Source organism: Typha angustifolia, chromosome 8 (genome assembly GCF_048772165.1).
Source record: "Typha angustifolia cultivar Huaian chromosome 8, ASM4877216v1, whole genome shotgun sequence".
NCBI classification, from domain to species: Eukaryota; Viridiplantae; Streptophyta; class Magnoliopsida; order Poales; family Typhaceae; genus Typha; species Typha angustifolia.
Genome location: NC_133246.1, coordinates 4,073,811 through 4,100,636, shown reverse-complemented (window position 1 = coordinate 4,100,636; position 26,826 = coordinate 4,073,811). Strand labels below are relative to the sequence as shown.

General features: G+C 37.9%; 2 protein-coding genes and 1 pseudogene across 2 annotated transcripts; 1 reads left to right on the top strand and 2 right to left on the bottom strand.

Annotated features, from left to right (window-relative positions):
* The first annotated feature begins 1,996 nt into the window (after positions 1-1,996).
* LOC140764487 (uncharacterized) lies at positions 1,997-11,834 on the top strand (annotated as a pseudogene).
* Positions 11,835-12,123: 289 nt separating this feature from the next.
* Positions 12,124-16,766, bottom strand: LOC140766058 (chorismate synthase, chloroplastic). Its single transcript, XM_073105462.1, has 13 exons — positions 16,526-16,766; positions 15,895-16,045; positions 15,641-15,717; positions 15,462-15,520; positions 14,800-14,883; positions 14,542-14,634; positions 13,824-13,904; positions 13,603-13,734; positions 13,315-13,417; positions 13,040-13,134; positions 12,878-12,943; positions 12,520-12,604; positions 12,124-12,427 (listed from the first exon to the last, which is right to left on the bottom strand). Exons 1-13 carry the CDS (start codon positions 16,665-16,667, stop codon positions 12,273-12,275), a joined length of 1,323 nt encoding a protein of 440 aa, XP_072961563.1. The 5' UTR covers positions 16,668-16,766; the 3' UTR covers positions 12,124-12,272.
* An 861-nt stretch (positions 16,767-17,627) lies between these two features.
* Positions 17,628-23,736, bottom strand: LOC140766057 (beta-galactosidase 6). The gene is made up of 19 exons (XM_073105458.1): positions 23,403-23,736; positions 23,214-23,309; positions 23,009-23,121; positions 22,823-22,889; positions 22,648-22,740; positions 22,399-22,542; positions 22,139-22,227; positions 21,831-21,936; positions 21,620-21,707; positions 21,102-21,220; positions 20,755-20,916; positions 19,929-20,146; positions 19,718-19,827; positions 19,387-19,496; positions 19,050-19,157; positions 18,733-18,837; positions 18,356-18,567; positions 17,931-18,267; positions 17,628-17,837 (listed from the first exon to the last, which is right to left on the bottom strand). The coding sequence occupies exons 1-19, from the start codon at positions 23,580-23,582 to the stop codon at positions 17,730-17,732; spliced, it is 2,565 nt and encodes an 854-aa protein (XP_072961559.1). The 5' UTR covers positions 23,583-23,736; the 3' UTR covers positions 17,628-17,729.
* Between the last annotated feature and the right edge of the window lie 3,090 nt (positions 23,737-26,826).

Genomic DNA, 26,826 nt, shown 5'->3' with positions numbered 1-26,826 from the left:
ATCTAACAACCTCAATCCATAGTTTTTTTTTTTTAATTTATTTAAAAACGCAAGCAGTCTTATATTTAAGTTTTAAAATGAATTGGGCATGAAAAAGAATTAGGAGCAGACTCAAAGTAGTCAAAAAATTACACTCTCTGTATCCCTTTTTGAATATAACCAGAATTATTTAATGTGCACTATCTCGGACCAGTAGCAGCAGATCCACAAAATCCTCACCCGTGATGTAACTAATCATTGGCCCAATTCCTCAAGTGGGAGGATGGAGCCGCCCTGACTGACCTTATTTTCAGAGAGTCAACCATGCCAAGCTTACTTCCTCCCTTCCCATTTTAACTATTATAAGTCTGCATCATTTTTGTAATTGTACAGACAAACAGCCATGCCTTGTTCCTTTCCATTGTCAGACATGCTAGTGCTGCTTCTGTTCATGGTATTCTTCTTTCCTCACCTTGCCATTGCATTGCAGCACAACAACCTAACTGACCTCTCCTCGCTGCTTTCCTTCAAGAGCCATGTACATGACCCAAATGGTTTTCTTGATTCAACCTGGAACTCTAACACTTCCTTTTGCTCCTGGACTGGTGTAGTTTGTGACCCTGGCAAGGATAGAGTCATTGCTCTCAAACTGCATGGGTTCTCTCTGCAAGGAACCATCTCCCCCTATGTTGGCAACCTCTCTTTCATGGCCCACCTTGATCTCAGTAATAATTCTCTTATAGGCATCATCCCCGAGTCCATCAGTCACCTTCCCCGCATCAGAGTACTCAATCTTTATGACAACCAGCTTTCTGGCCTTATTCCTCCTTCCATCTTTAACATGTCTCTGATCACCAAAATCGCCCTCCAAAGGAATAAACTATCCGGTCCTCTCCTCGCCAAAAATGATAGCCTCATGATCCCTCGCATCCAGTTCTTCTCCGTTGAGGACAATCAGCTCATTGGCATGATCCCGACAAGCTTTATTCGATGCCAAGAACTGCAGATCTTGTCTCTGTCCACCAACATGTTCAGTGGAACCATACCACCAGAAATCAGCATTTTACCAAATATTGTAATCCTATTCCTCGACAACAATAATCTCACAGGGACAATTCCTGCAGGTATAGGCAATCAAACATACCTTGCCCAGCTTGATCTGAGTTACAACAACTTGCATGGCGTGATCCCCCCAGGAATAGGCAATCTAGCCAAGCTCCAGTGGCTAAGCCTGGCACACAATAGCCTAACAGGTGCAATACCAACATCCTTATCAAATGCTTCCATGATCAATTTATTGGACCTTTCCATCAACAACCTCACGGGGAGCGTGCCTGCCGATATTGGGAAGAACCTTCCATCCCTAATGCACTTTGCTATCGCATGGAATCAGCTGAGCGGTGGGCTCGAGTTTATCACCTCTCTATGCAACTGCAGGAAGTTGGAGGAGCTCCATTTCTTGAAGAATGAGCTGGGGGGAGTTATCCCGGAATCTGTAGCTAATCTCAGCAAAAATCTCTTACAATTCAACGCCGGCGAGAATCAGATTATCGGGGAAATAACAGCAGGATTCAGTAATTTGAGTAGTCTCTTTTTCTTGAATTTGCAAAGCAACAAGCTGTCAGGAGCAATAACACCAGAGATTGCTAAGCTAGGAGGTTTTCAAGCACTCCTCCTGGGCAACAACAGCATCTCAGGAACCATACCACATGAGCTTGGACAATTAAAGAACCTGATCTACTTAGGCTTGGGATTCAATGCTCTATCTGGATCCATACCAGAAACAATAGGGAACATTAGTACTTTACAGAATTTGCAGCTAGACAGCAACAAATTAACATCAGGCATCCCTAGAAGCATCTGGAGCCTTACCAATCTTATGGGCTTGTCTATCTCACTTAATTCTCTGGGAGGCATAATTCCTCCAGATATAGGCAACTTGAAGGCCATAAACCAGTTGAGTTTATCGTCGAATCGGCTTTCAGGTAGCATCCCTGATGTTCTTGGGCAGCTTCCGATGTTAGAGGATTTGAGTTTGTCTAACAACTCTTTTGAAGGTCTTATTCCGCAATCTCTTGGCAAATTGATAAGTATCAAGAGTCTGGATCTCTCAAGCAATGAACTCTCTGGCCCCATACCAAAATCCTTAGCTGATCTCCACTACCTTGCAAGTTTGAATCTCTCTTTCAACAAGTTAGAAGGGCAGATTCCACGTGGTGGCATATTCTCCAACATCACCTTCCAATCTTTAATGGGCAATGCCGCATTGTGCGGCGGAGCATCGTCAAAACTCGGCTTCCCCCGATGCCCTCTCAACTCAACTCATTCCGATTCAAGGGCTGAGCCACTGCATAAATTAAGGATCATCCTCCCTGTCGTTGCTCTTGTCTTACTTCTTCTCTTCTGCTCATGTTATATCTTCGCTTATCGGCTACGACGCAACAGGAATACCATATCTTCCTCTGGAACACCACATCTTAATGAGTTCACCCTGGTCTCATACCATGAGCTAGTTCGCGCCACCGACAATTTCAGTGAGTCTAATCTCTTGGGTAGAGGAGGCTCCGGCTCGGTGTACCGAGGAGTCCTAGATGACGGAACCGTCGCCGCCATAAAGGTCCTGAATGTTGGAAGTGAAGGGTCTTCGAGGATTTTTGACGCAGAATGCCGTGCATTGAGCATGGTCAGGCATCGGAATCTCATCAGGATTATTAGCACTTGCTCCAACTTAGACTTCAAGGCTTTGATTCTCCAATTCATGCCTAAAGGGAGCCTTGAGAGATGGCTATACTCTCCTGACTGCTACTTGACCCTTCTCCAGAGGATGAACATTATGCTAGATGTGGCACAGGCCTTGGAACACCTCCACCACCACCACCACCAAGTTGTGCTGCATTGCGACATAAAACCGAGCAATGTGCTACTAGATGAAGACATGAATGCACACCTAGGAGACTTTGGCATAGCAAAGCTGTTAAACTCTGAAACCAAATCCATTGTGTCGGCCAGTGCAGCAGGCACCGTCGGCTATATGCCTCCAGGTAATAAATTCCACCACCATGATATGTTTCTCTTTTTTAAAGAACTGAAGTAACATGACATATGTAACAGAGTATGGATACATGGGAAGAGTCTCGAGAAGAGGAGATGTTTACAGCTACGGAATATTGATGCTTGAGACGTTCACGAGGAAGAAACCCACGGATGCCATGTTTGGTGGAGAGTGGAGCTTGAGGCAGTGGGTGTTTGATGCTTGTCCTAACACACTGACGAATGTGCTGGATGGAGTCCTCCTGAGAGACGAGTCTGGTGATAGAATGGCAAGACACAAATGTTTGTTAGCTATGGTGAAATTGGCATTGGAATGCACCAAGGATTCACCCAAAGAACGGATTTTGATGAAAGACGTTGTCCCAAAATTGCAGAAGATAAAGGTGGACTACCTCCAAAATTTAACTTGAAAATTGATGCAAGGCATCGGTTTTTGCTCTACTATTTGCACGCCAATTTAATCTATCTATCTATATTATGTACCTGGAAGAATAAATACAAATTGACATAATTCAATTCTGCGAAAGAGTCAAAGGCCCAACTTACCATAGCAGATGGATCTCTTCGACGGTGGAAGTTGTCAAACTCCATGGGTGTAGGGTTTTTGGAGCTCATGTTTTTTTAGGAGGAGAGGAAAACGTCAATCCCTAGAATCCGTTTTAGCACGCTAACGGATCGGATACCGATGCGGATCCGAATTGAGAGATTATTCGATGCACGCATTTACTCGTGGAATAACTTCCGGACATTGTATAGCTTTATTTATGTTTTAAGGTTGCAGAACAGAGCTTATTTATGTTTATACTATTATGATGTTTGATTAAAATCGGTATAATAGTATAATTATTATTCTTAATATGATATGAAAAGTAGAGATGTTTTAGTAAATAACTAAACTAATATTTGTAATTGATAGATGAGGAGAGGAGAGACGACAAAGAAGAAAGAGAGGGAGAGAATGTTTGAAATAATTTTTTTTCAATGTTAAAATAATATTTAATAAATATATAAGTATTATATAAAAGGAGATAAAACTAAAGTAGTTATTGGTAAATAGTATTGAGATAGTTACTATTTGGTTACTGTACTAATATAAAGAGTACTATAAAACAATTTTGCATCCGTAAATTCTGGAGATCCTTCAAAATAGCATTGCAAAATTAACTTCTCTGGATATTATTTGTAAACTTATAGCTATTTAAACGATTGAAAGATGACTATTTATCTTACAAAAGTCTTAAAAAAATAGCATTTAATATTTCATTCTGATGTAATAAAAATCACGAATGTTCTAGCTCTGCTAGGGTTTTGACGACACTTCTTTTTTCTTTTCAATAGTGTTCATAGCATTCGTAGAGAGAGAGAGAGAGAAGAGGTTTTTCTTCCTCCTAGAAAACATTTCCTAGCTCAAATTTTACTATCTTTTTTCTCTCTTCCTAACTACCCAATTTTTTTTCCTCCTCACCCCTCTCCATCATCACCCAATTACTTTCTCCAACTTCCTTCCCTCTGTTGACTACCCTCCATCTTTATAGTTGAAATACTCACCTCAAAATACATGCCCTTTAAGAAGATAAACCACCTGATTTAGGTTACTATTTCTATATAATATATAACATAAAAGTCTAAATTTTAATAATAACGAAAACAAAAAGAAGAGGATGATAAATCATAGGCCGAAATAAGCCTTAAAATATATATATATCCATAACACATCTAATATGAATGCTCAACTAGGGGCCACAATCCAACCAACTTATTTTATAAGAATAAATAATTAAATTACAAGTAATCCTTGCCAGCTTCTCTATGGACTCAAAATTATCTACTAATTTGAAATATTTTTATTGAAAGGTGGTCTAACCAACTACATATTTTTATGGTCTTATATAGTGTAAGGAAAGATGCAGCATGATATATATATATATATATATATATATATGTCAACCATTTTCATAATAATATATTTATGCCACATGCTCATTATGTCCGTATTTATAGCTCATATATATTTCTAATATAAAATATGGTATGTATCACTCCAAAATATCAAATTGTTTAACTCAAGCTTACTTAGAACCACAATCATAACCAATCTCAAATGCACGTATCAAATAATATCATTGAGGAGAAAAGACATCTAGAAGTAGTGTCGTCATACCCATTACCTAACAAATGACATGACTGATTGTCATACCCATTACCTAACAAATGACATGACTGATTGTCTACTATTGTAGACTTAGAATCTTAGTCATAGGCTCATCAACATCATATATCAATACTACCCACTTGATCTTTGTCCACCATGTATTATTGCCGACCACTATCTTATCCGTGAAATTTTAGTGGTCATCAAATCTGATTATATATTGTTATTAATTTTCACTTTTACTCTTCTATGCCCAGGCATGATGATTATTTTTCTTGTATTTCTCGTAGAATGGTTATTTAAAATATCTCCCATTTTCTTATATGGATCAAGCTTGTAAAACATATTTGAAATTAACGAAGTTATCTTTCTATGGGCTTTTTATTTTTTTTAAAAAAAGCAAAATATCTACAGTTTCATGTTGCATATTTTGCAAGTTCTTGATATGCAAGAACAACCGATCATAAAAGGTTAAAAGTTATTTGAATGGTTTATCGTGAAGTCAAACATAAATCACTAAAAATATTTCAAACTCTCAAGATGAGTTCACACTCTTATTCTAGTCAGTAGGGCTGTGAAAATAATCAACCGGCTTTAGCTCGGCTCCATCAAATTTGGCTCGAAAATAATTTCAAACCAAATTTGATCATGAGCTGTCTCGATCAAATAAGCTCGATAAAACTCGAAATAATTATATATATATAGAGAGAGAGAGTAATATTTTTTATATTATATTATAGTTCTATTATATTTTAAGATTTACTTAAGTGGATTGTTATGTATTCTAATCTTATAGAGTTTAATTCTAAATATTAATTTTATTAATTTATATTTTTTAATTAGATTTTATTTTAAGTTTGATTCAAGTCTAAATCAAGCATATTTATTCGAGACTGATCAGACTCAAAATTTGGCTTGAATTGATTAAGACTTGAAATTGCTTATTAATTGACTTGTTTAGCTCGAACACGAGTCTGAGTTCCAAATTAGCTAGAAATTTGCTTGAATTGGAATGATTTCAATTCAGTCTTGATCACAAATATAAGCTCGAAATTAGTTTCAATTCGAGCTTAATGCTTAATCAAGCTAGACTCAATTACACCTCTAGGTGTTAATTAGAAAGAATCTATTGACTGTTAAATCATCTAGCTCTCGGAAGGCTAGATTGATCGGGAACATCTCACACTGAGCTAGGTGTGTCATTAGCTGATCCAGGTGTACCAATGACACCACCGGAACATAGTTAGAGAAGAAGCAAATAATCGAAATATAAGCAAGATCAATTACAAGGATTACCAAGAAGATTTATTTCATGGGGACAATAGTTTTGTGGGTTATTTTGTACTTTTACAAACTTAATGTGGGTAAATTTACCGTTTGTTCCTTTTTTTTTTAGTTAGAGAAGTTTTAAAAATCCATGCAAATGCTCTATTCACTCGTCAAGCTATTTTTAGAAAAAAATAATCTAATTTTTAATATTAGAAAAAGAGAGCTAATACTGGTATAAGTTATTCTAATATTTAATTAAATAATATTACAAAAAATACTTATTATATTTGATCTAACATAAAATTGATAGTAAAATATTAAAAAATAATGAATTTGAACCGGGAACTAGTGATGTTTTATACCAAATAACAAAAATATCTTTGATTTAATGTAAACTAGTAAGTAATATATATTTATCTAAAATTATAATATTTTTTACTAAAATTATGAATTTAAATGCTTCATATATCCGAACTAATTTAATAAGAACTCTCTTGCATTACAAGCAAAATAAATTATTTAAATTTTTTCCTTGGACCAGCGCAGCAAATTCATGATTACTCTCACAAATATTCTTGCACTAAGCACTACTTCCCCGTATTTTTTGGGTACCTGTATAAAAATATATTTTACACATCAACAAACCGTAGCTTTCTGCAATCAGTCATTTTCCTACACACTCCCAACCCCGCACGGCAATCTCGCTCGGCGATATTTAATACTGAGTGATTAAAATATCCTTGATTGAATTTAAAATAGTACTAATATTTAAATAGGGTGTCAAGGTAGTCCTGGACAGCTAAGCTGGGTATTATGACTTGAGAACCCTATTATTAGATTTCTAATAGGGTAAGGAGTTGGTCCAAAAAACTTTAACATCATCTTTTTTAGGCAGCTAAGGGATTTAGAGCCCCTAATTTTATGACTTGAAGACCTCTTTCTTGGTAGGATTTTATCACACGATAGACAGGCCGTTACCGGTCGTTGACAATCTTACAGAAAGATTCCTTGGTCCCATTAAGAAAGCAAGACTAAAGCAAGACTAACTTGATTTTTTAGAGCAGCTCCTACGAGGCTTTAAAACTAGTTCCTGATTTGAAGCTAGAAATAGTGGGACTCTAAAAGCCCCAAAATGAAAATGGAGTCGGGCTCCATTTGTCATTTCAACCTTTCAAAATACTAAAATTATCCAATAGTTATTATATTTAATAATTTTAATTTCATTTATATCGTTTATTAAATAATTTAGATAGTTAAACTGAGTATATAATTAGTTTTACTAATCAATTTTTAATAAAAATAATATCATTGGAAAGGTCTCATCGAGACCTTCAAAATGTGTCTAATATTAAATTACTTTTGAGTTAATTTCAATTTTAAATTTTTTATTATTTATAAAAATGAGTCTGATATTAAATTATTTTTGAGTTAATTTAAAATTAAATTTTAAATCTAATATAGAGAGATCTTGTCAATTGATCTAAATAAAATTGAAGATCCGGATGAACGTGTTTTCTTTCAAAGAAAAAGACAACAAATTTGTATAAGAAGCAATATTCATTTTCAAGTCGGAAGTTCATCGTAAGAAGGTGGATACAATCAAGAAATAGAAGGTGGCTATAGAATCGGAACCGGAACTGGTGGCTACGGAACCAGAATCGATGGCTATGGAGATGACTTACTAGAATATTAAACATCTATTGTTTTTATTATGTTTGATTAATTTCTGCTTATTTTATGTAATATAATTTTGATATTTTTAGCGAATAACATGTAATGCTTATTTCGATGTTTATTTCGTGTAATATAATTTCGATACGTTTAATTAAAAAATTAATAATTTAAAATTACTTCTAAAACTATTGATTATTAGTTTTATTTTAAAGATCTCGACGAGAGTTTTCTAACTATATCTTTTATTAAAAAATAATAATACTAAGATGACCTATTAAATAATTTAAAATAACTAATATAATAATATATATTATATTATTATTTTAATATATATGGAGCCCGATGCGTTGCACCGGGCTCTTGCTCCATTTAGTGGACCAATGAAGCTTACTGTAAGATTCCCAACGACCAGACTGCCTGACCAGAGAGTCAACCATGTCAAGCTTACTTCCTCCCTTTCCATTTTAGGTTTTATAAGTCTACATCATATTTGTAATTGTACAGACAAATATTTAATGTGCACTATCTCGGACCAGTAGCAGCAGATCCACAAAATCCTCACCCGTGATGTAACTAATCATCGGCCCAATTCCTCAAGTGGGAGGATGGAGCCGCCCGGACTGACCTTATTTTCAGAGAGTCAACCATGCCAAGCTTACTTCCTCCCTTCCCATTTTAACTATTATAAGTCTACAACATTTTTGTAATTGGACAGACAAACAGCCATGCCTTGTTCCTTTCCATTGTCAGACATGCTAGTGCTGCTTCCATTCATGGTATTCTTCTTTCCTCACCTTGCCATTGCATTGCAGCACAACAACCTAACTGACCTCTCCTCGCTGCTTTCCTTCAAGAGCAATGTACATGACCCAAATGGCTTTCTTGATTCAACCTAGAACTCTAACGCCTCCTTTTGCTCCTGGACTGGTGTAGTTTGTGACCCTGGCAAGGATAGAGTCATTGCTCTCCAACTGCACGGATTCTCTCTGCAAGGAACCATCTCCCCCTATGTTGGCAACCTCTCTTTCATGGCCCACCTTGATCTCAGTAATAATTCTCTTATGGGCATTATCCCCGAGTCCGTCGGTCACCTTCCCCGCATCAGAGTCCTCAATCTTTATGAAAACCAGCTTTCTGGCTTTATTCCTTCTTCCATCTTTAACATGTCTCTGATCACCAAAATCGCCCTCCAGAGGAATAAACTATCCGGTCCTCTCCTCGCCAAAAATGATAGCCTTATGATCCCTCGCATCCAGTTCTTCTCCGTTGAGGCCAATCAGCTCATTGGCATGATCCCGACAAGCTTTATTCGATGCCAAGAACTGCAGATCTTGTCTCTGTCCACCAACATGTTTAGTGGAACTATACCACCAGAGCTCAGCATTTTACCAAAGCTTGTAATCCTATACCTCGACACCAATAATCTCACAGGGACGATTCCTGCATCTCTAGGCAATCTAACATACCTCGCCCAGTTTGATCTGAGTGCAAACTACTTGCATGGCTTGATCCCCCGAGAATTAGGCAATCTAGCCAAGGTCCAGTGGCTAAACCTGGCACACAATAGCCTGACAGGTGCAATACCAACATCCATATCAAATGCTTCCATGATCAATTTTATAGACCTCTCCATCAACAAGCTCACCGGGAGCGTGCCTGCCGATATCGGGAGGAACCTTCCATCTCTACAATACTTTAGTATCGGATGGAATCAGCTAAGCGGCAGGCTCGAGTTCATCACCTCTCTATCCAACTGCAGGGAGTTGCAGAATCTCTTTTTCTTGCACAATGAGCTGGGGGGAGTTATCCCGGAATCTGTAGCCAATCTCAGCCAAAATCTCTTAAAATTCAACGCCCGTGGGAATAGGATCGAGGGAGGAATACCCGCGGCATTCAGTAACCTCAGTAGCCTCTTGTTCTTGATTTTGCACAGCAACAAGCTGTCAGGAGCTATAACACCAGAGATTGCTAAGCTAGGAGGGCTTCAAGCGATCTACCTAGGTTACAACAACATCTCAGGAGGCAACTTGCAGATATAGGCAACTTGCAGGCCATAAACCAGTTGAGTTTATCATCAAACCGACTTTCAGGTAGCATCCCGGATGCTCTTGGGCAGCTTCTAATGTTAGAGGATTTGAGTTTGTCTAACAACTCTTTTGAAGGTCTTATTCCGCAATCTCTTGGCAAATTGGTAAGTATCAAGAGTCTGGATCTCTCAAGCAATGAATTCTCTGGCCCCATACCAAATTCCTTAGCTGATCTCCACTACCTTGCAAGTTTGAATCTCTCTTTCAACAAGTTAGAAGGGCAGATTCCAGGTGGTGGCGTATTCTCCAATATTACCTTCCAATCTTTAATGAGCAATGCCGCATTGTGCGGCGGAGCATCGTCAAAACTCGGCTTTCCCCGATGCCCTCTCAACTCAACTCATTCCGATTCAAGGGCTGAGCCACTGCATAAATTAAGGATCATCCTCCCTGTCGTTGCTCTTGTCTTACTTCTTCTCTTCTGCTCATGTTATCTCTTCGCTTATCGGCTGCGACGCAACAGGAATACCATATCTTCCTCTGGAACGCCACATCCGAATGAGTTCACCCTGGTCTCATACCATGAGCTAGTTCGTGCCACCAACAATTTTAGTGAGTCTAATCTCTTAGGCAGAGGAGGCTCCGGCTCGGTGTACCGAGGAGTCCTAGATGATGGAACTGTCGCCGCCATAAAGGTCCTGAATGTTGAAAATGAAGGGTTTTCGAGGATTTTTGATGCAGAATGCCGTGCATTGAGCATGATCAGGCATCGGAATCTCATCAGGATTATTAGCACTTGCTCCAACTTAGACTTCAAGGCTTTGATTCTCCAATTCATGCCTAAAGGGAGCCTTGAGAGATGGTTATACTCTCCTGACTGCTACTTGACCCTTCTCCAGAGGATGAACATTATGCTAGATGCGGCACAGGCCTTGGAACACCTCCACCACCACCACCACCAAGTTGTGCTGCATTGCGACATAAAACCGAGCAATATGCTACTAGATGAAGACATGAATGCACACCTAGCAGACTTTGGCATAGCAAAGCTGTTAAACTCTGACACCAAATCCATTGTGTCGGCAAGTGCAGCAGGCACCGTCGGCTATATGCCTCCAGGTAAGAAATTCCACCACCATAAGTTAGTTGATATGTTTCTCTTTTTTAAAGAAATGAAGTAACATGACATATGTAACAGAGTATGGATACATAGGAAGAGTCTCAAGAAGAGGAGATGTTTACAGCTACGGACTGCTGATGCTTGAGACTCTCACGAGGAAGAAACCCACGGATGCCATGTTTGGTGGAGAGTGGAGCTTGAGGCAGTGGGTGTTTGATGCTTGTCCTAACACACTGACGAATGTGCTGGATGGAGACCTCCTGAGAGGCGAGTCTGGTGATGGAATGGCAAGACACGAATGCTTGTTATCTATGGTGGAATTGGCATTGGAATGCACCAAGGATTCACCCAAAGAACGGATTTTGATGAAAGATGCTGTCCCAAAGTTGCAGAAGATAAAGGCGGACTACCTCCAAAATTAACTTGAAAAATGATGCAAGGCATCGTTTTTTGCTCGTAAAAGTACTATTGACATTCCAGTTTCATCTACATTATGTACCTGGAAGAATAAACTACTATTGAGCTAAATTATTATTTAGTTACTATATTAGTATAAAGTGTAATATAATAGATATTATAATAGAATAAACTTGTGCTTTTTTCTCAAGTGATCCCGACAGTTTAGGAATTTTATTTTAATATAAAGAACAATTTTGCAACAGCAAATTTTGAAGGTTCTCCGAAGTACCATCGCGGAAATAACTCGTCCAGTATCTGCTGTCATCTGCAAACTTATATAGCAATGTAAATGATTGAAATATGACAATTATCTTACAGAAAGTCCTAAACGAAGCAACATCTACAGTTTCATGTCGCATATTTTAGTGTTACAAGTTCTTGAGAGAACAACCGATCACAAAAGGTTGAAAATTATTTGAACGATTTGCTGTGAATTCAAACATAAATAACTAACATTTCAAACTCGCTAGATGAGTGCACGCTCTTATTCTAGCCATTGCAAAAAGAATTACTCGAGAAAAGTAAACTATTCTGGAAGATTTTATGCAACATTTGGTGTCAGCAAGGATCCATTGATTGCTGAATCAACTGACTCTTGGAAGGCTGGGTTGACCGGAAACATCTCACACTGAGCTAGGTGTGCCATCAGCTGATCAAGGAGTACCAATGACACCATAGATTCCACCATTGGAACAGCTACAGCAGAACCAAACAATCGAAATGTAAGCAAGATCGATTACAAGGATTACCAAGAAGATTTCTGGGAGGATGTGACAATAGAGCAGTACCTCGAGGGACCACACAGGGATCATGGCGACCTCTTGCAATAAGATCAGTCTCCTGTCTATCTCTGGTAACTGTGTGTTGCTTCTTCTGAAAAATTTTGAAACATAAAAATCATGATAAATCCCAGAAGTGAAGAATAAAGCAGTAACAATTACCATCATTTGGAAGTACCCAACTAGTACAATAACAAGGTAATTCCATATATCACTAAGTTTTGAGTTTCTGACATGACAAATCTTTCTTTCGACAGTAAATAAATGAACCAGAAGGTCTAAAAGGACATTTAGAACATAAACTGAATTCACATCCAAATGTACAAATATTCGACCAGATGCCAGACATCGCAAGGAAAGTGCTTACCCCAATAGTTGAAGTTGGTTTAAAAGCTATTCTCATGTATATAGTTTCACCATTTGATATCCCTCCCTGTACAATTAAATGTTTATATTCTCAGAAATGAAGGGTACCTCAAAATGGAGCTATCAGAATCAATATTCAAGTGTGAGTGACCAGAAAATATACCTGTATACCACCTGATCTGTTTGTCCGTGTTCTAATGTTCCCATTCTCGTCTGTGTAGAATTCATCATTATGTTCACTTCCAGTCATGAAAGTACCTGCATAATTGGTAAGAACCAAAAACATTACAGTGGTACTGAAATAAGCACAGCACAGCATGCTCCACTAGCTTTGTTTTCATAAGGGGAAAAAGCTAGTTATCCAAGATGCAGAAATCTATATGGACAGGAACTAGGAAAACAATAATAGAGAACTTGGTGGCGGTAATGTTTAACTACCTGAAAATCCACTGCCAAACTCAAATCCCTTGGTTGCAGGCAGAGAGAGCATTGCTTTTGCCAATTCAGCTTCGAGCTTATCAAAAACTGGAGAGCCAAGCCCCTGTATAGTATACTCATTCAAGTCATATATCTAGCCTACAATATACTTGACAAGGAATTCACTTTGAAATGTTGAAGACTTGAAGAGTAACACGAGGGCTAAATGAAAATTCAACAGGTGCAAATCTTTGACAAGTATGATATCTGCCCAGAGTAGATATGATTCACACTCAATGAAATACTTACACGTGGAACATTTCGTGCAATACATGTAACAACTCCACCAACTGAGTCCCCTCTTACTCTTACTGCATCAATTGCTTCAATCATCTTTTGTGCATATTCTGGATCCGGACATCTAACTATATTACTTTCAATCTGGAAAGGTTCCAACAAGAAAACTCATTAAGTAAAACACAACAAAATAACAATTGGAATTCTTTGATAAAAGGATACATCAACCAGACCTGATCGAACGTCACAGTTTCGTTATCAACTACCCCTTCTGGAAGTACAACTTTATGCACTTGAGAAACATAGGCCAGGATCTGCAAAATCAGAGAATGATATCAATTTTCAACAACCATGAAGCATCTGTATTTATCTATTGATAATATGGACAAAGATGCAATACAATTTGCAACAATAACAAAATTAATAAATTCATGCATCTCTTAAATGGCCCTGGTTTTTATTAATCAGAGGCATATTGCTATTTGTGATATTCTTACTATGATGATTTATGTTGTTAATATAGGCAGAAATGCATGGCTAAACAACTTTGTATGATTCTGAATAACAGAACTAAGAGGACACCATAAGCATATGAATGTATTTACAAGGTCAACTACAAAGAATTTCTCAGCTTCATTTTCAGTACTAGGGACCCATGGGAAGGTTCTATGATCCAACATGCTATCAAAGAAACATTGTTTGTCCAGTCTTTCGTACCAGTTAAACAGATATAACATGGGTATTCCGCACTACATGCTGTTTTATCATTTAACTCTGAAACTTACTGTACCAACAAAATGTTATGTGCATCACTGATTGTGACAATTCAACTAATTTATATGTCCAACACAAGAAGCAAGTATTGGATAGAGAGACATCCTCCTAGGGGGATATAGCATATATTCAACTTATGGCTGTAACTTATCAAAATCAACTGATGAATAGGTTCACCTCTGTTCCTGCTTTCATCTTGAGAATTTTCTTTGCCACAGCTCCAGCTGCTACTCTTCCAATTGTTTCTCTTGCTGAAGATCTGCCACCACCCTAGAGTTCATTTTGTGAGAAGGTAAACTATTAGGATTTCAAATTCAACTAAGTACTGCTACAGCATTTCATTACATAACTGTATTATTTCCTGTAGTAAAACTGTAATCGCAAGATCGGGCTTAAGGATATTCCCAAAAAGGAGCTAAAACAAACACAAAATACCTGCACAGATCTAAGACCATATTTGAAGTCGTATGTGGCATCTGCATGAGAAGGTCTGTATGCTTTTGACATTTCACTGTAATCCTGCAAATTCCAGTGGAGTTATCAACAATTACTCAGAAGAATATAATTATAAGGAATGCAACTTCAGAATAGGAGATATATTGATCAATTACTGAAAGGCCTAAACAGTTCTCAACATATTAGATGGAATTCAGAGGAGCGTAGCAGAATGTTGGATAGGTGATCACGCATAAAATATAATAATCTAGGGTCAGGTGGAATTCATAACAAATTTGGGATATATGGATGTCATAGATGCTGGTTTCCACACATCTTACCTTCTCACTAATCTGTAAGCCAACTAATCATGTGGCAACTTGTCCATTATTTTTTTATCAAGGAATAATCATAGGGACAGTGGATGAAAGAGAAAGAGCCTGAATAACGGTTGGAGATATAAAATCAGCTCACAGTGATTAATTAGGTATATTGGTCAAGAGTGTTAATAATTACCAAGTAATATTCAGTTTTGAAGATGTTTCACTAAATGCAGGTATTTTTATGGCCCACCACAGAATTGATAATGGTAACAGTTTGCTAGGTTTATATCAACGAAAATGTGATTAATATTGGATTGGTCCCATTAATTTAATACTTACATTTCCTCTTTGATCGGTATTTGGTACAAAAACATGAATTGGGGTTCCAGTTGTCATTCCTGCAACACAAATTGTGTCAATCAATATGTCTAATTCAGTAAAAGCAAGTACAAATTTGTGACATCCAAATAAGATATGCATAGCTACTTTACAAAAAAAAAGCTATATGGAAGTTTGACCTTCGGAGATTCCTGAAAGAATTCGACATGTATCAGTCTCCTTTCTTGGGGTAGTAATTCTACTCTGACCTGGCCTCCTGCATATATAATCATTTTAAGTGTGAGTACATGGAAATACACCCGAAACTCTTTGCATCACACAGGGTACAACAAAAATAGATTAAGAAAATGATAAGGCCAACTGGAAAGTAATTAGTTTGAAAATTGCAAGCATTGCTAGCATATCTACATATAAAAAGAGAAATGTTTAAGACCTTCTGTCCAATTCTACTTGCATATCAGCTTCAGAAAGGGGAACTCTAGGTGGGCAACCGCTGATTGTACAACCAACACCTCCTCCATGAGATTCTCCATAAGTCGCAACCTTGAAGTAATTTCCAAATACATTTCCAATTGCCTGCACTTCTGTGTTTTTGAAAATAAGTGTAGAAATGTTAAAAATGAATCAGCAGTTATGCATAGAAGATAATGACATCTTACAAACTTATACACAAAGAATTAAAAAAGCGGTAATTTATTTCCAGCTTTCCAACATGAACACAGGCATAAAACATGCTTTCGTTTGGGAATAAATCTCTATTTTCTTTCCTTTCCCTCCAAGTTCACAATTGTTTTCCATCCTTCACCATCTCAGGAAAATAAGACAAGCCTCATCGACACCATAGCTTCGATAAATTATCAACTCTCAATAGATCTTCTCTCTTATTTACTAGATTAAACCTATTCCGCCGGCGATACAATCCTAATTAAAAAGGAAAAAAGAAAGAACACTCTGATCTCATAGCAAATCATACGAATCCCAGAGCGATTAGTCTATAATTGACATAGATTCGTGAAAGCAACCAAAAGAAAAGGCATCGAACAAAGAGGAGAAGAGGAGCAAACCTAGACGTCGAGTATTGCATCTCCGCCGTTGGACGGAGATCTGAACGGCGGGGTGCGACAGGCCGCGGAGATCAGACGGCTGGAAGCCGAGCTCGGTTCTCGAACCCTTCACAAAGACCTTCGTCGATGCCAACGATGCCATTATTACTTTTCTTTTCCCTCTCTCTCTCTCTCTCTCTCTCTCTCTCTCTCTCACTCTCTCTCTCTCTCTCCTTCTTCTTCGACGCAGGGGTTGGTGGTGGAAGGGGAGGAGTTTATGGAAATGGAAACACACAGAGAGCCACCAACCCCACCCACCCACTCACCTCTACCTACTTCCCCATTTCCCAATCTTTGGACCGGTCAGTCTAATTTGGTTCGATCCCGAACCGACCAAAGGACAGGGACTCAAGGAGTCAAGTTAGACCGGGCAAGGGGTTGGTGAACAGGGCCTAACATTTTTATTATTATTTTTTGTAAAAAAAGGATTAAATTCACTTTAACTAAGAACCAAATTATTTATGTTAAATCTAATTTAAGACCTTTTAATGGTTCTGGTTTAGTATAAATAGATTTTTAACATACCAGACCATTTGGTTATCTACCTATTAAACGGAGAGTGTTTGTATATATCTTTTATTAGCTTTGCTTAAATTGGTTTAATCTATATCAGTTAAATGTAGTTATCCCTTTATCAATGGGTAATAAACGAATTAAGCTCGAATTAGTGAGTCAGATTCTAATATTATATGGTCAACCATGTACAAGTTTGTATTAGTATAACCTAAAATGATTGAGGTTTTAAACACTTCGACATAGAAAACCGGGTTTATATCAGACAGGTTTAAGCTTGGGGTTGACCGAACCAGTTCGGTTGGGGTTTGGTAAACTGAAGCTGGTCTTAGTTTGACTGCTCGTGCTATTGGAGCATCCCCGTTGACTGAACCAAATTACTTTCCCCATGATGAGATCGAGCCTGCATAAAAGGCATCGTTATCTGTGGGAAAAAAAAACTTTGGTATTACTTTTCTCCTTATTTTATTTCCTTCTCCAATTGACTCGGACACTGCGGAATCAAAACGCTCCCAAGTGTGGTAGAAGAAGACCGAAGAAGAACGAAAGAGACCTCAGAGAACAGGTTGGAAATTTTATTTCAATTTCCACGAATGGATCACTCCAAACATATTTATTTCCTTTTCCAATGTGTTTATCAACAAGATGCCTATCATGAGCATGCAGCTTCAACTGCCAAGCTCTTGGAAACTCCCTTGCATGGATCTCCAAGCACCTGAGTTGACACTCTGACACTGCAACTCCTCGCTCCGATACAAGCCTGTAGATTGTTTTGACAGCATAGATGACAGTAAGCTAAGACCACCAAATTTGATTCAAACTTGATGAAAACTAATGCCATTGCATTACGTACCTCCTGCACGACGGCACGAGCACTAGAACTGCTGCACCGGCCATGGTTGTAGCTTCCACACGTGCCATGCGGTGTCCCGAAGCTCGCAAATTTGATTGAAGAGATGACATGGTTCGGGTTTGGGCACTCGAGATGAAGCACTGGTCCTGCTTTCGCTGTCTTCTGTTGTAATGAGGTCCAAGAATCTACTGGTGCGGGATGCGACTCCGATATGTGCGCACACAAGCTTCCCATCTGCCTTGTGGCGAAAGATATCTGAGTTGGATCGCCCCCAACCTCCTCGAAAAGAACTAGATTGTTACTGCCCGGTTGGATAAACGAACGAGGGATGTGATACCTGTTTTGCATTGGCTAAACTCGTCAGAGATGATTGAAGTTTGAGGAAAGAAGTAATTCCTGAAACCTGGAGGAGAGCTCATTCTTACAGTTGCTGAGATGGCTTCCCGCAGTTCTTAAGGCATTTGTCCGATTTGAAAGCTCCCCTATAGTTGCATGAAGTGAGACAACCGTTCTGTGAAGAAACATAAGCAGGCCAGTAACGCCCAATGCTCTGCCCGTTCACCCATGCCTCGCCCTTTTCCATGCCAGTGAAGTCTATGGCAACTGGATCACTACCCTCAGGGGCATCAAATGTTGTCTGCATTAGAAGTATGAGATGAGCTCATTGTCAAAGAAAAAATAATAAGCCTACTGGAATAAGTGACACTATAATCATCTAATACAATGATATTGTTGCTCTAGGAGTTCGGACGTAGTAAATTAATCAAAAGTGACAAGAAAACCTGGAAACATGAGAACTAACCTTGTACCATATCAAAGGTTGATTTGTTGGCAAGGATCCTGAGGTCCATCCTGAAGAATCCACAGAATTGTCATACAAACTCAAGTCTTCCCCATTGAGACCGATCTGCAATGGCCAATATGATGATGGGGCATTAACAAAATCAACAGTTTCCAAAATATGGTAATGTATAATGTTATAGAAAACTAGTGATTTCAATTTAATTTGTTTGCATTATCCTAAGATCAGAACATTCTATGCTATCTGAGCAAGTATTTCCAATATGCTATATTGCTGAATGTTGTTTTAGACTTTTAGTGTGCCATAGAATGAATAACCTGGTAAGTCCACTGCATTGAAGATAAATCAAGTGTGCCATTTTGGCCCTTCAGCTTCACAGGACCAGTAACTCCAGCACCCCACAAATCATAGAATGCACCATAGTTCTGGGAGAAAGAAATTGAAGAGGAGAACCACATGAGTGAAGAGAAACTTGAAATTTGTAACCTAGTTTTATAGTGAACTGGGGATAACATCTTTGTGTAGATAGAGGTTAGAAACTTAGAATGATATTCTACAAGCTGTAGAGAATGGGTCTAATCCCAATGAACCCAATTAAATTTGTGATATAGTAAGGGAAACAAAGTAATCCTCTTGAAAGAAGACTAGAACAACCTGCAGGCCAACAGTTGCACTTAAAAGATCAATTGTGTTCTTTCCAACTACAAGCATGATAGGTTTTTCTAATGAAACCTTTGAGTTGCCACTGTTCCCCATTCCACTTCCTGCAAAGAAATTTAGAGTGGATTATTTGAATGCTAGAACTTCAACAAAAGAAACTAAATTTCATATTTACTCTCCAGGTTAGATGTACAGTTATGCTCACATAACAATATGGATACCTAGGTGTTCGCAATAAAATGCTGTCGTATTCTGGATTTTATGCAAGGAATTGCACTTTGAAAGCATAAAGATCAAACTCATAGATAGTAATTATAGTAATCACCTGACAATTTTCCATTGACGAAAACATGAAGGACATGCCCAAGTGAATCGACATGAAGATTAGATTGAGTTCCACTAAAAAGAAATGTCTCGTCGCCCTTGATATTAATGCTGCAAAGGACGAAGAAAACCATTGAAGTCAATAATGTGGTACTTCCTAGGAGATGATAGAGGGATATCAAAACATCCTTGTAAAGAAATGTCTTCCATACCTTACTGAGTACCAAAGGTAATCACTACTATCTGCAGTAGTATTTATCTGTTCCAGCAATCCTGCTTTTGTGAAGGCATTGGACTTTGAGATACCAACAGGTTCAACTATATAACTCCAGTCCGGTTTTATGTCTTTAGAGGAATCAAATGATTGATTGGAGGCTTGACTATAGTAATTTAGAGATCTTGTCTCCAAAGTAGAGGCTTGCGAGTTTATCTGCAGAAAAATTCATTGGTCAAAGTGCAGAAAAGGGTATATACATCTAATTGACGTCAGAATAATTTAACATACGAAATTATTTATCGAATTGTCTACTGTGAATTTAACTCCAGGGCAAGCAATTTACTGGATTAACGAGCAGAATGGGTTCTGCACAACTGTTTTCCAACAGACCAATTTAACATTTGAATACTTATTTTTTTGGTGTTCTCTGAGAAACTCATCCAGCAGAGATTGGCGATCTTACGTTCAACATTTAAAAACCATTCAAATAATAGACTGAGTATTACCAAAACATTGATTAAAGGGAAGTTCAGGGGCTATATACTGAGATGCAGATATTCTACAACTCAGAAGATATGCATCTTCTCTGGCAATTATTTCTGATGAGGAAAAGAGAAAACTCAGTTTTGTAACACTGCTATATGAATAGAGAATTGTCTGATGAAGTCATAACTTCATATGCTAGATTCTTCTTAGACACTGGATAACTATGTCACATGCCAGACTTCAATTTCTTTAATTGTACAAAATAATGCAAATTAGAGGAGCACCAAGCATCATGCTTTAGCTGAGATAAATATATTGTAGGTAAGAATGCATACCTGAGCACTATTGAATATCACATTTTGGCAGTCAGGCAGGATGCTCACAGACCATGCAGGTAGATGATATTGCTTGCCATTAAAAGTAACGGTTGCATCATTCTTCGTGTCTATATTGGCAAGAAATGCGGCACAGGCCCCAGATGTCTTGTAAACATGAGCCTAAAGCAAAGAAAAGGATAGCATCATGCTGAAAATCTCACATATCCACAGGGAAAAAGGGAAATTTAAGAAAAAAAAAACAATTACAAGAAATAGCATAACATCATGGAATCAGGAATGATAAAAGGCCATGCAAAAGAAAATTGTGTTGATGTCTAGAAGAAATAATAAGAAAGACGACTTACTTCCAAGTTCTGACCAAGTGAACTGTAAGATGGATCAGTTGCAACAAGTGCTTCCTCACAGAGCTTTATGGATTTGTGTAGATCTCTTAAGTGTCCCCACTTAGGTTGCCTAATGAGTCCTACAACCAATGTAAGAGAAAAGTAAAATGGAGGGAGGCTCCAACAGATGAACATGCTTTCATCTTAATGTGACAAAGAAACTACATCTATAAAATAATCATTCAATATTTTGCGTTTATATACATCTTAACATATAAGAAAAAGGTAAACCTTTGACATGAGTAAAATACTATGTCAAATGCCAAGATTGCTTTTATGCTGGAGACCTATGACTTATTGCAGTCTTTTACATTGACTATCACCGATGCAGATATACATCACATGCAAAAACTACATATATATTCCTCATGAGATGTAATGAACTAGTAGGACACTGTTGTATTTAAAAACAGAGGACGTCCTGAAAACTGAGTATCTTACTGAATTTTTTTTAAAAAAAAAAAGAATCAAAAGCTTACCATACTCGTCTAGTGGAGCATCATAGTCATAGCTTGTAGCAATAAAAGGTCCCCCTGAAGAGCGGCCAAAGTTCGTTCCACCGTGGTACTGACAAGAAGAATAGTTTAAAGATAAACAAGGTAGATAATAAAAGATAGCTTTCTTATACTCCTTAAGCAGGCCTATCAGAATTATCATAGCCTTAAAAAAGGACTGGCTCAGGAGTGATACCATGTAGTAATTTTGGAAAGTACCGCCACGTTGGAAGAATCGAGCAACCGCAAATGCAATGTCTTCGACAGGTCTATATGGCACTGCACCGCCGAAAGAAAGAAACCTATGAAATAGCAGAGACCTTAGCTATATAGGAATGATCTACGATCACAGAATCTCAAAGTTAACAGAATAACAGGTATTGACCTTAGACAACCAGTTTCATGGACAAGTTCAAGAAATTTATACGTATCAAGTTCTTCCACTCACATCTTGAACCAGATAACGTTGGGTGGAGAACATAAAGAGAGTGAAAAAAAACTTACCATCCAGTCCAGTTCTCTGTCCACATCTTGGGTTTCATGTTGGAATTTGGAGTAAACTGATCACAGTAAAAACCGTTGCAAGTGTTAATCTGTAAAGCAGGATGTGACATTAGAATGAGCGGTCAGGACGATATGAACATAATTGGATCACAATAACAAATAGCTATGAACAGTAAATATCTTGATTAAATTAGTAAAGACGACGATCCCTAATATAAAATTTATCTCCCTAGAATGAAATATCAAACATAAACACTCACAATAGGGTCAGGAGCATCAGATTGCTGGCACATCACCCAGGGAACACCTGTATCCAGAGACACAGCCATAGATGCCGACCAGTTGATGTATGACTTTGCTGCTTGCCCATATGCTGAATCGATATTCCCATATTCATTCTCAATCTGTTGCAAAATCAAGTACCCGACAACCATATCATCTAAATCATCAATTTGGTCAAGTCATAGAATGTGAAAGCATGGGAAATCATCACGAGATAGGTGAGCAACCTGAGATAAGATGATGGGTCCACCTTGAGACGCATAAAGATTCTCCTGCTTCATCATATCGACAATTTTTGCTGTGAATCTTTGCATCTCAGCCTGGGGATCAAAGGCATCAAACACAAGCTTATAGTAAAAACTAAACTGAATCAAAGTGGCAAAAAAGAGCACAAATCCCTACCTTGAAGGGCTCATTGTCAGTTCTAAACTTGATTCCAGGAATGAAATGCAACCAAAGAGGGAATCCTCTGCATCAAATTCCAAAACCAATTGTTACAAGAATGTCACCTATTCCCAAATAAAGAACCAAATTTACAGAGACAAACAAAAACACAAATAGGACAAAATAAAAAATCCAATATTCTACCCATAATTCCATTCAGCGCAGACATAAGGGCCAATCCGAAGATGGACATAGAGGCCCGCCTCCGCCACCGTCTTCACAAATCTCACCAGGTCCTTTCTCCCTTCAAAATCATACTGTTCTATCCAAAATTCCACAAAATTATAGTTCTTAAGAACCTCATTTCCTAACCCAAGAATCTTAAACCAAGCAATGCACATCAAATTACCTTGTTTCTCACAGGTTCATGGAGGTCCCAGAAGACGTACGTCTCGATGACGTCCAAACCCCCGTCCTTCGACTTCTGGATGAGGTCGGGCCACATCTACATTCCCATTCCCACTCCCAGTAAGCAAACATAATCCATAATTTCGACAAAAAGGAGCATTTTTTGTCAATTTTTTTCAAAAAAATAAACCTCGGGAGTACTGCGAGGGTAGTGTATGGAGCCCGAGATGAGGACCCTCCTGGTTCCATTGACGACCAGAGCGCGGTGGTCGTACGTAACAGCTACAGAAGCGGCGATCTCAAAGCGACCCAAGGCGAGAGCAAGGAAGAAGAAGAAGAAGAACACGAGCTTATCCGAAGCTTCTCCCATCACGTAAACGCTGAGAAAAGCCGCAAGGAACGAATGCGAATGTATACTACTCGCTTGCAGAGTGGATTTGGGGCGGGATTAGAAGAAGTCGAGGTGGGTTTGGTTTACTCAGTATTGGAAGCAAGTAAAGAGTGGAAGGAAAACTAAGGTAGTAGTGAAAGGTGGGGTTTGGTTGGTTATAGTAAAACTTTCTTCGCATCACACCGACAAAGGAGGTGGGAAAGAGAAAAGGAGAGGTTGTCAGATTCGTTGTCGTTTGTGATCCGGATATAGACGGCGGGAGAACCGTCTAAGTTTAGGCTAAGTAAAATGCTCGTGAACCAGAATATATATGTCGGATTTTGTGGATAAATATGTATACATCATAAACACCTCACAGATCAAGATCTGATATCTTTTGTTGAACTAGAAAAGTAAATCTACTACTATCGAATTGCCTAAAATAAAATACGTCTAATAATTCCAAGTATCTGACAAGTTATTTAGATATGGCAACAAAAATCCAAGCATATGCTGCCTTAGGATTCTGCAGTTCCATTAAAGGTGAAACTGGAAACAATTCAAGAGTTAAAAGTGGGAACTTATCCAATAGTTGAGCATTCTGAATGTTAGCAGAAACGGTTCGTGGTTGTACTAGAATTTGGTGAGCAATAACACCTAGGATGACAAGAGCTAGTGACGTATTCGTCCTTATCAATACCACCTTGCTAACCCTAACCGGCCTCTTTCAAACCCATCATCCAATGTCTATCTCATAATCAAGGTGGTCATGAGCTCAACTCCTACTCCAACTCCAAATAATATTGTGGAGAAATTATTTGGTGGTTGGTAGTTTGGTGGCTTGGCTCGATTTGGTTGATGGCTCGACAGTGCGGTTAGCTTGGAAGAATAGCTTGACAACGCAACGGCTTGAAGCAGGTCTCAGCGACGTTTGATTCGTAGTAATTGTTCGGCGACGCATATGGCTTGAAACCTAGACTAGACAGCTAAAAACTCGGTGGAGCTTAAAGTGCCTCTGTATCTAGGGAGGGTTGGTATTTTGTTCAGCCCATATTTAGCCTTCGGGCTCATGAATGATAAAAAAAAAATGTCAATCTCCATTTAAATACTTCCAACGTCGATCTAGGAAATTTATGTTGAAATTTTGCAAAAAGATTTCAAGATTCAATAACTTAGTTTTCGCAATCTATCACTGTTTTCTATGTAAATACTTTGAAATTTTTTTATTTAAGTTTCAAGATGAATTAAATATATAAAAAAAGTTTGTAAAGCTTCAAATAGTCAAAACAAGGAAAATATATATATATCCTAACATCCGTCTACCTTCTATCAACTACTTTGTACCTTAATTTCCAACTTCTCAACTAACATCACCCATAAAAAATATATATATATATAATAAAATAACATCACCCATCCTTTTCTTCTCCCAAATCTGGTGAAAATAAGACTAGATCTACGAGCATGAGCTCATATGAATCATATGCAATAAATAAAAATATTCCCAACTGTTACATGATGATGCTCCATAGAATTGCATCCCTGTTCATGTCAATCAGTCTTGGAGCTGATCGAATCATTCTTTGTTTATTTCATTACATCTCCAAAGAAGTCAAAAGGAGCCAAAAAATAAACAAGCACTCTTGTGTTTAGGATTCGTTGAGCTTACTCCATCCAAAAACTGACAAGCTTGCAGTGGAGTGCAGCTAAAATCCTATTGACAAAGACAAGCACCCAATTCTTCCATTGCACATTGCATGGCAGAGATCAAAACTAGATCAACTTTCTCTGGTAGGCATTCACATTTAGTTTGGTTGTTGTTTATAACGTAGTGCTCTTGTATCATGACATGATTGGTGGAGTTCTCCAATAATTGATCATTCTCTAGTCTTTTTAGCTAGTGCATGTTTGTTAGATAAGGTTGGGATGATCCCTTTAGTTCTAATCTTGTCTCACTTTTATTATATGTTATCAATTCGTTACCTAACAATTTAAGTTTCAGACCTAAAATTCTATTATATCATCTTTGCATCGTATTATTTATCTAGCAACTTAAATTTTTGGATCAATTGATTATCTTATAGTTATGCATTAATTCGTACTGATCTGAAACCACACACTCTCTCTATAGACTTTCCTGCCTTTACTTTGGATTTGCCACTTTAACACATCCTCTCCTTGTGTTGGTTTTCTACCACAATTAATTAAACGGGACAGGATTATGTTTCTTAATTTAGCATGTTGGATAAGTCTTCCTATCATTAAATGAGAGCTTGATTGGATTCATATCTTGCTTATCTAACTTCTATTCCATCCGCATCTACCATCTCATGTCTTGATTCCTTTTATTAGCTCCTTTTTGGTGCTACTCTGATAGAAGGAACCTTTTGTTAAGTTGTTCTTTGCTAAATAGTTTAGTATTTATCATCAAATACTAAATAACAACATCCCCATCATCAGAGACAGGATTCAAAAGGAAACAGGAAAAAGGTTTGGACAAACAAATCCCAGAGTTGTCTTTTTTGTTCAAATCTTTACTCTTTCCAGTTGTTCTTTGCTTCTTTCTTGTGTATTAGAGATCCTTGCGTACTTCTTTGTTCACAAGTAGGATAAGCTTTTGCTTTGTTGAAACTTCCAAGCCAGGAAAATAGAAACAATAAGCAAATAAGTCTAAACTTGGGGTCGCTTTTGGATGTTTAATTTGAATTTTGAAAGAAGAACAAATTGATCCTAGACAAAAGAGAACAAAAAGGAAGAGGACCTACTAGTAAAGCAATCTGACAAATCCAATTAGTATTTGGTTCATATTCGAATCAAAGATTTTGTCAACTAGGCATGCTCATTATATCTCCATGATAGGACTCTATTCAAAAGAGGGTGGAAAGTTTGACTCCAAAACTAATTTTGTTCTAATGTCAGAATTCTGGAAGTCACCAAGAGGAACTGCTTCATGTTTCCTTTCATTGTTTCCATTCTAATAAATTGTAATAATGTTGACTGGAAGTTGGAAGATAGATTTGTTTCAGTTAATTCCCTTAATTTAGTGAGTTGGTCCCCTTAAGACTCCATGGCTTAATTAGGATAGGAGCAACTACTCTAATCATAAGTCACCACAGAAAGATAGTTGGTACTCAAAATTTGCCATCAACAAACCCACCATTGAAACCCAAATGCTCCTTTTTTGTCATCCATCAAACAAATATCAGCAAAAAAAGGAAAAAACAATCCAAGAGATTACCAGAAC

What these genes read in the sequence shown, in the direction of transcription:
- LOC140766058 (XM_073105462.1), bottom strand. Translation starts at nt 16,667, where the DNA reads ATGGCATCGTTGGCATCGACGAAGGTCTTTGTGAAGGGTTCGAGAACC. An exon ending in CAAGTAGAATTGGACAGAAG is followed by an intron (nt 15,718 to 15,894) that starts GTCTTAAACATT and finishes TTATATATGCAG; the next exon opens with GAGGCCAGGTCAGAGTAGAA. An exon ending in AACCAACTTCAACTATTGGG is followed by an intron (nt 12,605 to 12,877) that starts GTAAGCACTTTC and finishes AAAATTTTTCAG; the next exon opens with AAGAAGCAACACACAGTTAC.
- LOC140766057 (XM_073105458.1), bottom strand. Translation starts at nt 23,582, where the DNA reads ATGGGAGAAGCTTCGGATAAGCTCGTGTTCTTCTTCTTCTTCTTCCTT. An exon ending in TGATATTCAATAGTGCTCAG is followed by an intron (nt 20,147 to 20,754) that starts GTATGCATTCTT and finishes ATTTTTCTGCAG; the next exon opens with ATAAACTCGCAAGCCTCTAC. An exon ending in CTCGTGCCGTCGTGCAGGAG is followed by an intron (nt 17,838 to 17,930) that starts GTACGTAATGCA and finishes AACAATCTACAG; the next exon opens with GCTTGTATCGGAGCGAGGAG.